Source organism: Ascaphus truei, chromosome 6, assembly GCF_040206685.1.
Source record: "Ascaphus truei isolate aAscTru1 chromosome 6, aAscTru1.hap1, whole genome shotgun sequence".
Classification (NCBI taxonomy): Eukaryota; Metazoa; Chordata; class Amphibia; order Anura; family Ascaphidae; genus Ascaphus; species Ascaphus truei.
Window position 1 is genome coordinate 136818180 of NC_134488.1, and position 14362 is coordinate 136832541.

The following is a 14362-nucleotide window of genomic DNA, read 5'->3' on the forward strand; positions in this document are numbered from 1 at the left end:
TGCTATCGGTGTTTGGGACCCTACCAGCATCTCCAATTCTGGAATCTTGCAAATGGCAAATCTCTAGCAGACCAACCTCATTGGGGAACTCTCAGTGATAATGTGATCATCTTCCCCCTCCCCCCACTCCCTCTCCCTTCAGTGCCAGAGGTGGCTCCCCCTCTCTCCCTTCAGTGCCAGAGGTGGCTCCCCCCCCTCTCCCTTCACTGCCAGAGGTGCCCCCCCCCTCCCTTCACTGCCAGGGGTAGCTCCCTCTCCCCCCCCCCCCTCATTACCAGGGTTAACTCCCATGCCTTCCTTTGCAATGTGCTGTGGGTGCCGCCGACCGTTAAAGGAACATGTTGGTATAAGTAATGTGGACATGCATTGCTTTACACACACACACACACACACACACAATATATTGATATGCTTTGCTCTGCCTTAGTACTGTATGTGGGATTTGCGCTGTTCTGTTTGTGTTCTGTATATAGGTGCGCATAGCCCTGCACATACTTAGCATATGGATAGAAATGACTGCACAGTTATATAGATATACATGGCGGCTCTGCAAGTATACAGTGTATAGACATACATCGCCCTGCTTGTATTCTGTATATAGGTACACCTTGCTCTGCATCGCTGCCCCTCCAGGGCTGAAAGGGTTCATCTGAAATATCCCCTCCTCCATCACCTCCTAAGAGTGGAGTTTGAGGAACAGGAGGCCGGACACAGCCGGGAACAGCATGCTGGGGAGGAGGGAGGGAGCGTGACTGCACTGGAACATCTTCACAGTCACCGGGGCCCCGGGGAGGATGGCCTGCTCACCCAGTGTGCACATGCGCTCCGTGGCACAACCTTTCACCGAGTAGGTGACGTTTGTGGTACCTGTCGGAAAAAGAGGAGGGTGACAAAGTGACACACACAGAAGATACCTTTAACCCGGGGGTGCGTTCCCACCCCCTTTTTCTGGGGAGGCGTGGGCGGCTGCAGGTGCCCTGTGCTCTTCCCCGAGGCATTTAAATTAAATGCCGGGGGACCGCGCGAGGTCTCTGCAACTTCAACTTACCGGGATTCAGCCGGCTTCTGGCCACGACGTCGCCATGACAACGTCGCGGGGTCAAATTATGCTCAAATGATGCTGCGGTGTCACGTGACCCTGGCGTCATTTCACGCCAGGTCACGTGGGGGGGGGGGTGCGATTTCTGGAGCTGACACCTGGGGAGGGGGGGGCGGCGCAGCCAATAAACTGTGCACCCCTGCTTTAACCCACTGTCACCATCCTCTGTCAATATCTGTCACGCCGCTTTAAGGGGTGGCCTTAGGATTCTTGGGCCCCGGGCAAGAGAGTCATTGGGGGCCCCTTAGAGGTTTGAATTCGATGACCTATAAGCAACTTAGTAAGTCAGGTATTTCTGATTTAAATGTTACTTTACCCTGCCGATGAAGCGACAATGAAAGTATCATAATTACACTTTACATAATACATGTAACATTGTATCAACACCGCACTCTAAAAGTTCAATAGTTATAAAAGATCTTGTTAGGTGGTAGATAAAACCCATATTAACTACACCTAATAAAACATTTGCAAAATGTGGGTGCCCCCTACAGTGTGGGACCCGGACAGGTGCCCGCTTTGCCCTTACCAAAGCCCAGTCGGCAGGCTCCAATCGCGCATGCGTGGTCGGTATGTGTCAATTGCGCATTAGTGGCAGGCAAATGCCGATCGCGTATGCGCCGTCGGGGCTCGCCGTTGACGCATGCGTGAGCTTTGGTCCCGGGTTTTTCCGGGACAACTCTGGTCACCCTACTTATTGGCCCATGTGACAAGGAAGCTGAAACCGGTAGAATACACCGGCACCCCCTTTGGAGGCAAGTATCACCAGAAGCAGGGTGTTCCCAGAGCTGAAATGAATGGGGTTCAGTGCCAGAGACCCCCTGCTTCAATTCTGTATTAAAAGAATGATGGGAAAAAATCCCAACTTGGATTGCTTCTGTAAGACAGTTTGCGAACGCCCGTGTGGGCGCCAGAGCTGTTTGAGAGGCTTCCTTGCGTGTGGTAAATCTGGAGCATTTTTCCTGCGCAGCTGGGAGACTATGACTAGTTACCGGTTTTGACGGTGGCGGTGTAACTGATGCACTTGTTCTCTGCTCCGGTGCAGTCGGTGTTGGTCTTAGCCTTGCAGTTCTCCGTTTGTTCATAACAAGCCGGACAGCTCACACCGTTACTCGTGGTGTTCTTAGATGGCACTGGGGAGAGAGAGCAGAACACGGCACTCAAACCAGGGCAGCCATTTTTGCAGAAGGCGACCACATTTTATTTCTTTTTTATGTGGGTGTGCAAGTCTCTTACAGCAAGAGTGGCCACCAACAGGTCAGGTTTACAGGATATCCCTGCTTCAGCACAGGTGGCTTTGACAGCCACTGATTGTGCCACCTGTGCTGAAGCAGGGAAATCCTGAAGACCTGAAGGTGGCCCTTGTGAGGTTTAGAGCAGTGGTGCACAAGCTTTCCCTGCTGCGCCCACCTGCTTGCTTCCCTCCCTGCTCACGCCCTCCCCCCCCCCCTTACCTTCTCTCCGGTGTCAAATGATGCCGCGTGGGTCACGTGGCGTCACGTTGCCATGCCAACGTGATGTCACATGACCCCTCGGCATCATTTGCCACCGCGTTGCCATGGCGACGCGTCGCCGAAGGTAAGTGAAGTGGCAGAGGCCACACGCGATCCCCCGGCATTAATTTAAATGCCTCGGGGGAAGAGCACGGGGGCCTCTGCAACCGCCGCGCCCCCCAGTTTGTGCACCCCCTTGTTTAGCGCACTGGAAACGATAGGCTGATACTGGTCTGTCGGTTCAGAGAAAGCTAAATGTTTGAGAACGACTGCTGGTCCGTTCCAGAGGAAGGTCCCCCACAGGTTACGCCCTCATTGAAGGACTTTATTAAACATCAGAATATCCTGCGATGTCAAATCCTCTGCGTAATAATTGTTACAAACTGCCAGGCAGAGAGATTCCTTAGCACACAACGGCGCTGACACAGGAGAGGGATCAAAACACCCGGACAACACTGACCTGAAGGGCCGCCTGCTTAAAGTACTGCTGAGACTTTGGGGTGGTATGGGTTTCATCCCAGTCCTGCAGAGAGGGGCTGGGGAAGCGAGTGAGCCCTTACACAGGGATAGGTGTTTATTTTGTTTTAGTATGCTGTACAGAGTTTAAAGGAACAGGCTCAAAGCCAGGTTTTCATTTCACCCAAATCGGTCCCCATTAGCATACCTCTGCACCGTCTCTTACCGGTAGGAAGTGCAGTTTCATTTTTATATTAACCTGTTTGATGCACGTGGTGTACTTTGGTAGTCACGGGTATCCAAGGGTTTAATGTCATTTCTACCACAGGGTTATGTCATAATTTATATTAGAAATATGACATTTACCCTCCCCCACATGATTGTGATGCGTTAATTAACATGTAATAATCGGTTGCACTAATTACAGCATAGCGACTTGTCTAAAAATACCTCACCGGGAGAATATTACCGCAATCTTAATGACTTGGGTCATAAAATTGCTGCAATGCCGCCGGAATTTTTTCCCCGCGATTGCGATATTAACTATTTTTTAGCAGAGTTTGATGACTCGCGACCGTAGCTGTTAGTATATAATGTATAATGTTGATGATACTCACAGGTTGGGATGACGGGAATGCACTGGTTGGTTTTACAGCACGCTGTCACACTCATTTGCTGTGTGGTGGGTGCGGTCATACTGAACGTCTGTTCACAATCCTTTGTTACCCCACAGGACTTGATGAAAACCTTCTTCACGGACGCCACTGAGGTGTGAGAGAGGTGGGAGAAGAACAGGTCAGGTAGGTCACTTGCCAGTGTCATGGCAATATTACTGGTGCAAAACACTGTCTGCCTCATGCACTAAGCGCCAATAGAAAAAAATCGCCAGGCTTTTTAAATAGCCATTTTTTACAGCGTTGCTATCACGGTATGCAGAAAGCCCCGAATACCTGTGATAGCAACATTTTACATTTTCTTACTAGTGTAGATGTGCAGCGGGTCTCCGGAGCAGAACCGCATTGATTTCAGGTCCGCGGACCCCCTGCTTCCCGAGTTACAGGCCCCGTTATGGGGTGCCAGTATCTCCTATGCATTGAAATGTCCCAGTCACGTGACGTGAGACATTTCCAAGCATAGTAGATACCGGCACCCCATAACGGGGCCTGCATCTCAGGAAGCAGGGGGTCCCCGGACCTCAAATCAACAAGGTTCTGCTCCGGAGACCCCCTGCTCATCTACACTAGTAAGAAAATGTATATTAAAATATGTAATAAGCACCAAAACACAACCCACCCCCTGTACCCCCATATAAAACAATATTTTATTTTTTTTACACACAGGATTAATACCACAGGCCGGCGGGGGTCCCTGGGTGATCCCCGTGGGTCCCCACTGGCCTGTGGTACCATTCCTGTATTTAAAAAATAAAAACATGGCCTACATTTCAATAAATACACATACAGTAATGGGCAAAATAACTATTATCCAAATATAGATAATAGATTATTTGCCCATTATTAAATACAACATTAGCCAGCCAGCGTAAATAAAACCGTTCTACTTACCCCTGCCATTATGAAGGGCGTCCTTGTCCACATACTGCAGGGCCATATCCTCCGTTGCCAGAAAGAATACATAACAAAATACATTCTAATGGCCTAACCCCTTAATCACCTTAGCGGTTAATAATCGCTATAGTAACTAAGGGGTTAACCCACCCTGCCCCACTACCCACCCGGGAGGCCTAACCACCCACTCCAGACACACTATACCCACCCTGTACCCATTGAATTGCATAGTGGTACATCATACCCATATAATATGGGCATAAGCCACTATAGCACTCAATGGGCACCCTAATCAAAATACATGAAGTCCCAAAAGACACAATAAGAAAACATACACAAATACCTAAACACTCCAATTCAATAAATAAAAACACTAGCCAACAAATGCAATTAATAAAAGCACTAACCACCAAGGGCCAAATACCACATTCACCCACCCACGCTACCCACAATAAGCATGGCACTGGTGGTTAACCCCCTTTATTACTTTAGAGGTTAGCCACTAAGGTAAAGAAGTGGGCTGTAAATGCCTTTTTCCTGCATGGGATTGATGCCTGGGGTCTCCGGTGGTGATATTAATGGATGTCCGCTCCAGAGACCCCGGCATCAATCTGATGAAGTGCCGTCTCGCCGCTCATCGGCAGCTTCTCCCCACCTTCTTGCCAACTTTTTGTGGCATGGCGATTTGGAGAAAAAAATCTCCATTCTAGAGTGGCGATCAGCCGCGAGAAGCTGATCGGGGCTACTATAATACAGCGAGTTTGAAAAGCTGGCGATAAGTGGCTTGTTGCCGGTTTACTGAACTGCTTTAGGACTTTTGGGCGATAAGTGGCTTATCACTGTATACTGCATGAGGCCCTGTGACGGGCAAGGGTAACCAGACTTCATAATACAGATTAAACCCTCTGATTACCCTTGTGTCCTGTGGGTGCCTGGCAGCTGCCTAGCAATATAAGCCAGGGGCCAGGTATCTTACATGCAAAATTTTAAAGTGCCCCTGCTTTTTCTGCTTTTTCATGTTCCCAGTATCCCACACTCATGAAATTTGCGGTGTGTAAGTTTTAGATGAGATATTTTGGGTAAGAATGCAATTATTTTGTCTGCAGTAGTTCGGGGTCCGGAGCTACCGGTAACACCTTCATTCAACCCTACGTGCACGAGTAGGATTCCACTGGGGCTGCCCCTGTCTCCCCCCAGACTCCTGCTTTTCGAGCTCTGATATCCCAGTCCTATATCCAGCACACTCATGAGTCTCCCCATGTTCCCCCATGTATTTAAAATGTTTTTGTGTTTTCATACATTTATTATAAGGTCCTATATAACTTGCCCGGGCTACCAGTTAAGGTGCCAGCAAGTCTACATAGGGTCCGTAGTTCAAAGGGGAGAGGATGTCCCGAGGTGTGAAAGCACTTGGTGAGTGAGAAAAAGGCAAATGGCCAGGTCCGGACTACAAAGGGACACCCCTTTTGTCAGTGCCAGACCTTGGGGAGCCGGCCCGGCAGGAGGCATTGTGTTAGCCAGAGAGGATGCAGCCATAGAGTCTGATCCCCTGAACTAAAATCATATTTCCCGCTCACCCGACTTTTCGAGTCTCTGTGGCACACCTAGTTTCCTGTTTTTGGAAGAGGGTAAAGCCCCTCTTTCTATTGGCTGGCAGGGAGGGCTACCCCTTCTCTTATTGGCTGCTCCTTCCCCCCTCCGTTCTGGGGATAGCCCAGCGCAGTGTATGTAAGGTGCTTACCGAGAGAGAGGCAGCCAACCAATCAGTGTGTCGATAAAGCTAGGGCAGACTTTTCAAAGTTGCTCTGTTCGAAATAACAGAGCGACCGGCTTCTTTTGGAAGCATGAAAAGTTTGCCTTGTAGAGACTAAGTCCCGTCTTTTGCGCCCAAGTTCTCAAAATCAAAAGGACCGGTCGCGGCTGGGAAATGAAGCCAGAAAAGAGGACCAGGAGAACCGGGGGTATATCCCGGTCAGGGTAAGCTCATCCAAGCGGGTGCCCTGCACCTAGGAAAGCCCAGATTTCCCTCCCAGACCCACAGTAAACTGTATTTTTAACTGTTGTTTATTTCTTCTTGTTTTACTTGGATTTACCAAAATAAACGCAATTTGTTTTACTATCTTGTTCTGCCTAATGAATGATCCCGGTAATATATAAAGGGTGTAAAAAGTTCCTGGTCTCTTGTGACAAACACACACACAAACTTAACAAAACAAATACCAGGTGTCAGTGAGACTTTGTATGTGGATAAATCAGTTTTGCTCATGAGGGACATGAATAAATAATCTCTAACTGTAACAGGACAGGAGAAGAGACATAAACCATACGGGGACAGTTATATGTAGGTGGTACCCCTATGGCTTCACAGTGCAGGGGTACACAGCCTGGATACAGAGCATGTGATCTTTATCCTTAAAGTGGTTTTAGCTTCAACCATGGAGCAAAAGTAGGGCTAAAACATGGACAGGTGGAACTTACAGACTGGTACCCCAGGGATGTCCAGGATTTTTGACACCTCTAAAAATAAATGTTCAGAGATTTAGGAACACTCTGGCTTTGGATACTGCACAGGTAAAGATCCTGGCACCTCTATGGCTGGATGACTCAAGAGCAAATCTAGACTGTATTGCTCAGGGTATGGCATAATGATACAGGGCCTTAGACATGTATGGCTGAAGGGCATATAATAGTGACATCACTGTTTAAAGGCCAACATTATAGGTTGAACTTGATGGATATATGGGTTTTTTTCCAACCTCATTTACTATGTAACGTCTAAGACTGGTAATCGAGAACTTGTGTGACCTGGTTGGATCAATAAAAGATGAGAGCGTATTACTATGGTGAAAACCAAACTGCTGACTGCTCTTACCTCATTCCCGCCACTGAAATGCATTACACCAGGAGTGGCCAACTCTAGTCCTCAAGGGCCACCAACAGGTCAGTGTGATGGTAGAGGGGTCCCAGCCTTCATAATAAAGGTGAAGCCCATCTGGTGACCCCCTCCCCCCCCAGAATTGTGTGTCCCTGGTAGCCCAGTGGCACCATAAACCGGGGGCAGTGTATTGCATGTAATACCGAAATGCATGTCTGTAATAAAGACGTTTTTATGTGTTTTCACATTTCCAGGTCGGCAGGGATTCCGAGATTTCTTGGGCATGAATTCCAAGGGGGATATTTGGGCCAATCTCTGCAGAATATGTGTACGTGGTCAGGGGGCAAAGTTACCGGTTCTCTGGCTAAAGTACCCGACAAACAGGCAAGGCCTGCGGGTACGCGTACACATATTGATCCGGCCATATCTCCCCTTGGAAACACGTTAGTTGCAAACCACTAGTCTGTCTTGATTAGTATATTCCCTGGCCTGGATTTACAAGTGTGAAAAGTGTATTTTTCGTTGTAGTTCATTTCTGAGTAGTCAGCCCTAGCATTACAAAGAGATACCGGGATGTCTGCTCAGAGATGAAAGGGGAGGCGGGAAGTTGAGAGGTGGCCGGGGACGGGCGGAGAACAGAGACTCCCTGCGGGGAGGACAGTCTGGTCCGCCAGACTCAGTGGAGCCTGCCCAGTAGGAAGTAATGGGTTGACTGGGGGAAGCTGCAGACCATAGGTGCGTTTCTCATTGGTCAATCCATATGTCCCGCCCACCCGGCATCCTGAGCTGGTTGGCACGCCCCCTCCTCTGATGTCCGCCAAGAGATGAGCCCCTGTTTCTATTGGCTCGTTCCCACTGGGAATGCCCACGCTCTGATTGGTCGCTCCTCTTTTCTCCATGCTGAAGATAGAACAGCGGAGGATATTTAAGGAGTTGGTCGAGTCAGAGAACCAGACCATCTGGTGACTTGTGTCGATGACGCTAGGGCGGGCTTTTCAAAGTTGTTCTGTCACGAATAGCAGAGCAACCGACTTCGTTTGAAGCTAGGAAAGTCTGCCCTGCAGAGACTGTCAGGCGTCAGGACCAAGTTTTGAAAATCGACGGTAGCGGTCGCGGCTAAGGGTTTTAGCCAAAAAGAGGACCTGGAAGCCCGGGTGTATATCCCAGTCAGGGTAAGCCTTCCGAAGCAGGCCCCCAGCACCAATTTGAGCCTAGTTTTCACCCCCAGTCCCCCAGTAAGTGTGTATTTCGTCTGTATTTTGTATATTCATTGTGTGTACGCAGGTTTACCTGAATAAACTTCATTTTGTTCCACTACCTTATTTTGCCTAGTGAATAATCCCAGTTATAAGTCCTGGTTTCACATGACAGTCAGGTTTCAGGATATCTCTGCTTCAGCACGGGTGGCTCAATCAGTGTCTCAGTCAATGACTGCACCACCTGTGCTTTAGTAGGTATTTCCTGAAAACCTGACCTGTTGGTGGCCCTTGAGAACTGGCATTGGCCATCACTGCATTACAGGTTAAACCCGAGTCCACTCTCTGTCCATAGGGGTTTAGGCAGAATGGGTGGCCATTGTCTGGCTCATATTGATAGATCTGAGGGTTATTCACCCATTCCCCTCTCACATCTGTGTGTTGATGGGGCCCACAAACCATGGTCTCCGATCTGGTTTACTCCCTTCTAACACTTATTGTGCCCCTCTGTACCCATCCCAGTATTCCAGGGACACACATCACAGGCGTTCCTGACAACTCTCCCTGTTTTAGAGGGACTCCTTGGGAACTGGAATCTGGAGAATGTATGATTTTATCTTTCTCCCAACCAATGCAAAGTTAGTGACAACCAAAGGGAGCCCTTGATTTGATGTGAGCTACAGGGTTGACTCACCGGTGCTCTCAGTATAAGTGGAGATACAGCTGTCCTGGCCGGAGCTGCAGGTCTTTGAGGTTCCCGGGCATTGGTTCACACCGGTAATATTGCAGTGAAAACAATCCAGAGAAAAGCCTGAGGGGACACGTACAGCCTGTGTTAATGTGATCCTGACAGGGCGGGGGTGTTACCGTTTGCATTACCCTCAGAGCTAATCGATAGTCGCTAGTTCTTACTGCTTGTCATTTGCTGTCCCTGGCTAATGTGCAAGAGTTTAGTACATGCAAAGGGGAGAAGCTGAAGGGCACTGATAGGTGACATGCAAAGGGGAGAAGCTGAAGAGCACTGATAGGTGACATGCAAAGGGGAGAAGCTGGAGAGACTGATAGGTGACATGCAAAGGGGAGAAGCTGGAGAGACTGATATGTGACATGCAAAGGGGAGAAGCTGAAGAGACTGATATGTGACACGTACAAGTCATTTGGGAAAATTGTGTAGAGAAAAATATTGGTGAATCTGCAGAAAAATCCCAAAGACTGTGTCAGGAATATCCTGACTGTTTAGGAGTTCTCCCTTTCAGTTCCTTGTCTGTCCACCGGGTGTGCTGTTGTTTCCGCCTGCTCCTGGGTTTTCCTCTGTTTGTCGCCTCTTGGGTGCTCCTGTCTTCTGTCTCTGCCTGCTTTTATAGTTTCTTGTTTCCCGCACCTCCTTGCCTTTGCTTTGTTTGTGTTCTGACTTCTGCTTCTGCCCTGATCTGTTTCCGTTTTGTTCTGGTAACATTTATTAAAGGCCCTTGCTATTGAACTAGCTTGCCTCCGTCTATTTCCTGCTCCCTGGTTCCTGCTCCCCTGCCCTGTTGCTGCCGACTCTTGCCCGGACCCTGACGATCCTGCTTGCTGCCTGCCACCGAACCCTGCCTGTGACCCCGACGATCTTTGCCTGCCGCCTCCCACTGAACCCTGCCTGTGACCCTGACGATCCTTGCCTGCCGCCTCCCATCGAACCCTGCCTGTGACCCCGATGATCCTTGCATTTTCTGCTGTTCCGGCCATCGAGGTCCTCTCTGCTCCTGGATTCCTGTGACAGACTGTTAGCCGGAAGTTCTGTCTCTGATGCCTCTAGGGCCAGTCTCTAATGTTTCATGAGTCTGTCTCTGTGGTCTGTCTGTCTCGGGAGTCTGTCTTTGATGTCTCAGTTAGCCTGTCTCTGGGGTCTGTCTCGGGAGCCTGTCTCTAGGTTCTCCGACACAAAACCCCAGCCCCCAGGGGTTCCGAAAAAGAGCTTGCTGGGGTTTTGTGTTCTTTAACCTATTCTCAGCTGTTCCAGCTGTTGGGGGTTGGTGGCTCCTCCTTCCCAGGTTTTAATCCCGCCCCTCTCCACTTCCCTAGTTAGTAGGTCCTTTCATTCTGCTGGATATAGATCCAATGTGGTCTTTCTCCCTCCTAATAGAGGTAAATGAGAATTTTAATCCTAATGGAGGTATATTGGTATTTTATCTGGTAGTGTTAGGACTTGCGAACAGGTGTCTGCCTTGTCGTGGCTCGCAAGCTTACAACACTTTGGTCAAAGGGTTAAACTAAATGACCCTTTTTCAAGAGAATATATAAGTATTTCACTGTGTATTTCTGTCATGTTGGATGTAGCATTGGGCTTCTCTGTAGTCTGTTTTCTCTAGCTTCTGTCTGTGATGTCTGGGGAGCCTGTCTCTGGGGTCTGTCTGTGATGTCTGGGGAGCCTGTCTCTGGGGTCTGTCTGTAATGTCTGGGGAGCCTGTCTCTGGGGTCTGTCTGTGATGTCTGGGGAGCCTGTCTCTGGGGTCTGTCTGTGATGTCTGGGGAGCCTGTCTCTGGGGTCTGTCTGTAATGTCTCAGGAGCCTGTCTTGGAAGTTTGTTTCTGATGTCTCGGGAATCTGTCTCTGCTAGCTCTAATCTCCTTTGACCGGTCCCTGCTAGCTCTAATTTCCCGGGACTGCTCCCTGCTAGCTCTTATCTCCAGGGACCGGTCCCTGCTAGCTCTAATCTCCAGCGAACGGTCCCCGCTAGCTTTATTCTCCAGGGACCGGTCCCTGCTAGCTCTTATCTCCAGGGACCGGTCCCTGCTAGCTCTAATCTCCAGGGAACGGTCCCCGCTAGCTGTACTCTCCAGGGACCGGTCCCTGCTAGCTCTAATCTCCAGGGAACGGTCCCTGCTAGCTTTACTCTACGGGGAATGGTCCCTTCTAGCTCTAATCTCCAGGGACCGGTCTTTGCTAGCTCTAATATCATTTGATCGGTCCCTGCTAGCTGTAATATCGCGTGCCCGCTCCTGCTAGCTCTAATCTCTGGGAACCTGTCCCTGCTAGCTGTAATTTCGCTGGACCGCTCCTGCGAGCTCTAATCTCCGGAGACCAGTCCGTGCTAGCTCTAATCTCCAGGGAGCAGTCCCTGCTAGCTCTAATCTCCAGGGAGCAGTCCCTGCTAGCTCTAATCTCCAGGGAGCTGTCCCTGCTAGCTCTAATCTCCAGGGAGCAGTCCCTGCTAGCTCTAATCTCAGGGTGCAGTCCCTGATAGCTCTAATCTCTGGGAGCAGTCTCTGCTAGCTCTAATCTCCGGGAGCAGTCCCTGCTAGCTCTAATCTCTGGGAGCAATCCCTGCTAGCTCTAATCTCCGGGAGCAATCCCTGCTAGCTCTAATCTCTGGGAGCAGTCCCTGCTAGCTCTAATCTCTGGGAGCAGTCCCTGCTAGCTCTAATCTCTGGGAGCAGTCCTTGCTAGCTCTAATCTCTGGGAGCAGTACCTGCCAGCTCTAATCTCTGGGAGCAGTCCCTGCTAGCTCTAATCTCTGGGAGCAGTCCCTGCTAGCTCTAATCTCCGGGAGCAGTCCCTGCTAGCTCTAATCTCTGGGAGCAGTACCTGCTAGCTCTAATCTCTGGGAGCAGTACCTGCTAGCTCTAATCTCTGGGAGCAGTCCTTGCTAGCTCTAATATCTGGGAGCAGGACTTGTTAGCTCTAATCTCTGGGAGCAATCCCTGCTAGCTCTAATCTCTGGGAGCAATCCCTGCTAGCTCTAATCTCTGGGAGCAGTCCCTGCTAGCTCTAATATCTGGGAGCAGTCCTTGTTAGCTCTAATCTCTGGGAGCAATCCCTGCTAGCTCTAATCTCCAGGGAGCAGTCCCTGCTAGCTCTAATCTCCAGGGAGCAGTCCCTGCTAGCTCTAATCTCCAGGGAGCAGTCCCTGCTAGCTCTAATCTCTGGGAGCAGTCCCTGCTAGCTCTAATCTCTGGGAGCAGTCCCTGCTAGCTCTAATCTCTTGGAGCAATCCCTGCTAGCTCTAATCTCTGGGAGCAATCCCTGCTAGCTCCTTCATGTCTGTTATATCTGTTATTCGCCAGTTTTCACGGAAGCCACATAGATTTTGTCTAGAGAGCCTCAACCATTCGATGTCACAAAGAGCTGTGTCTTCTCTCTGATGCACAAGACTCCTGCAGCTGAGATTTTAGGCGTGTCTCATATTTCCTATACCTCTATGGTCTGTTTTACACGTCTAGTTTAATAAACCAGCCTCCTATTTCTGATATCTTGTCTGTAATGTCTCAGTTTCTGCCTATCTCTCTCTTTCACAATGTCTCTGGGTCTCTCTCCCTCTCTAGATGTCTTGGGGATCTTTCTGTATATGTCAGGTGTCTCATGGGTCTTTGGATGTCTCATGGGAATTTGCATGTCTCAGGGGTCTCTCTCTCTCTGGATGTCTCTGGGGAGTCTCTCTCTCTCTCTCTCTGGATGTCTCTCTTTCTCTCTCTGGATGTCTCTCTCTCTGGATGTATCCAGGGTCTCTCTGGATTAATCAGGGGTCTCCGTGATCTCTGTGTCTCTGGGGTCTCTCTCGCTCTGTGTCTCCAGGGTCTCACTCGGTGTCTCTGGGATCTCTCTCCCTGTGTCTATGGGGTGTCTCTGTGTCTCCGGGGTGTCTCTGTGTCTTCGGGGTGTCTCTGTGGTCACTGTGGTTCCTCAGGATGCAGATTCTGATGCTGCTTTTATCTGCGTCACAGCGAGACACCAAGCACACATACATCTAGACACACACACACACAGATACATATATCTATAGACACACACCCACAGATACATAAATCTATAGACAGACACACACACACAGATACATATATCTATAGAGACACGCAGATACACAATGGCACACATTCTCGCTCACCTTCTCCCAGCATTGCAGACAGGAACCAGAGCAGCATTACAGAGGAGATCATTCTGAGATGCTCACACAGAGAGCCGTCCTGTGATGCTCTGAGATGCTCACACAGAGAGCCGTCCTGTGATGCTCTGAGCTTGCACACAGAGAGCCGTCCTGTGATGCTCTGAGCTTGCACACAGAGAACCGTCCTGTGATGCTCTGAGCTTGCACACAGAGAGCCGTCCTGTGATGCTCTGAGCTTGCACACAGAGAGCCGTCCTGTGATGCTCTGAGCATCCTCAGGGTGTGGCGTTTTATACACAGGATGGATGGGGGGAGACAGAATGGGGGAGCAGACCAATGAGAGCAGGACCAGGATAACAAGCGTTTCATGCAATGCAAAACATTATCAGCACAGTCATTGGAAAACACCCCTTCTTTGCCAGGGAGACCCGCAGAGCATCGTGAGAGGGTTGGGGAGGGGGGGGGGGCTTTGGGGTTGTGTCTCGCAGGCTCTGAGGATTCATCCCATGCAAGAACGCCGGGCACAGTTATTGATGTTTCACTGCTAGAGAGCCATAGAATATTCAGGCAGCGCAGGGGCCACACAACCTCTTAACTGCCAGAGACTTGGTCTCTTACACTAGGAGGAGATCCATTAAACCTTTCGGTGACAGAGAGAATCGCTCACACAGAGGAAAGGTTCTATTAACCCAAGGCTGGGCAACTCCAGTCCTCAAGGGCCACCAATAGGTCAGGTTTTCAGGATATCCCTGCTTCAGTACAGGTGGTGTAGTCGAAGACTGAGCCACTGATTGAGCCACCTGTGCTGAAG

At 49.8% G+C, this 14362-nt stretch overlaps 1 protein-coding gene across 2 annotated transcripts; it reads right to left on the reverse strand.

Moving 5' to 3' along the window:
* Window positions 1-243: 243 nt before the first annotated feature.
* On the reverse strand, window positions 244-13825 carry LOC142497963 (phospholipase A2 inhibitor and Ly6/PLAUR domain-containing protein-like). 2 transcript variants are annotated; one of them, XM_075606444.1, is made up of 6 exons: window positions 13640-13825; window positions 13552-13603; window positions 9382-9498; window positions 3666-3812; window positions 2092-2232; window positions 244-867 (listed from the first exon to the last, which is right to left on the reverse strand). In XM_075606444.1, exons 2-6 carry the CDS (start codon window positions 13601-13603, stop codon window positions 677-679), a joined length of 648 nt encoding a protein of 215 aa, XP_075462559.1. In that variant the 5' UTR covers window positions 13640-13825; the 3' UTR covers window positions 244-676. The 2 variants fall into 2 exon arrangements, with proteins under 2 accessions (XP_075462559.1, XP_075462558.1); XM_075606443.1 differs by having other exon boundaries at window positions 13552-13825.
* Between the last annotated feature and the right edge of the window lie 537 nt (window positions 13826-14362).

Excerpts from the sequence above, each read along its gene's own strand:
- LOC142497963 (XM_075606444.1), bottom strand. The coding sequence starts at position 13,603 with ATGATCTCCTCTGTAATGCTGCTCTGGTTCCTGTCTGCAATGCTGGGA. Across the intron at positions 3,813-9,381 it reads CACTTATACTGAGAGCACCG|TGGCGTCCGTGAAGAAGGTT; the intron begins GTGAGTCAACCC and ends CTCACACCTCAG. Across the intron at positions 868-2,091 it reads CACCGCCACCGTCAAAACCG|GTACCACAAACGTCACCTAC; the intron begins GTAACTAGTCAT and ends TTTTTCCGACAG.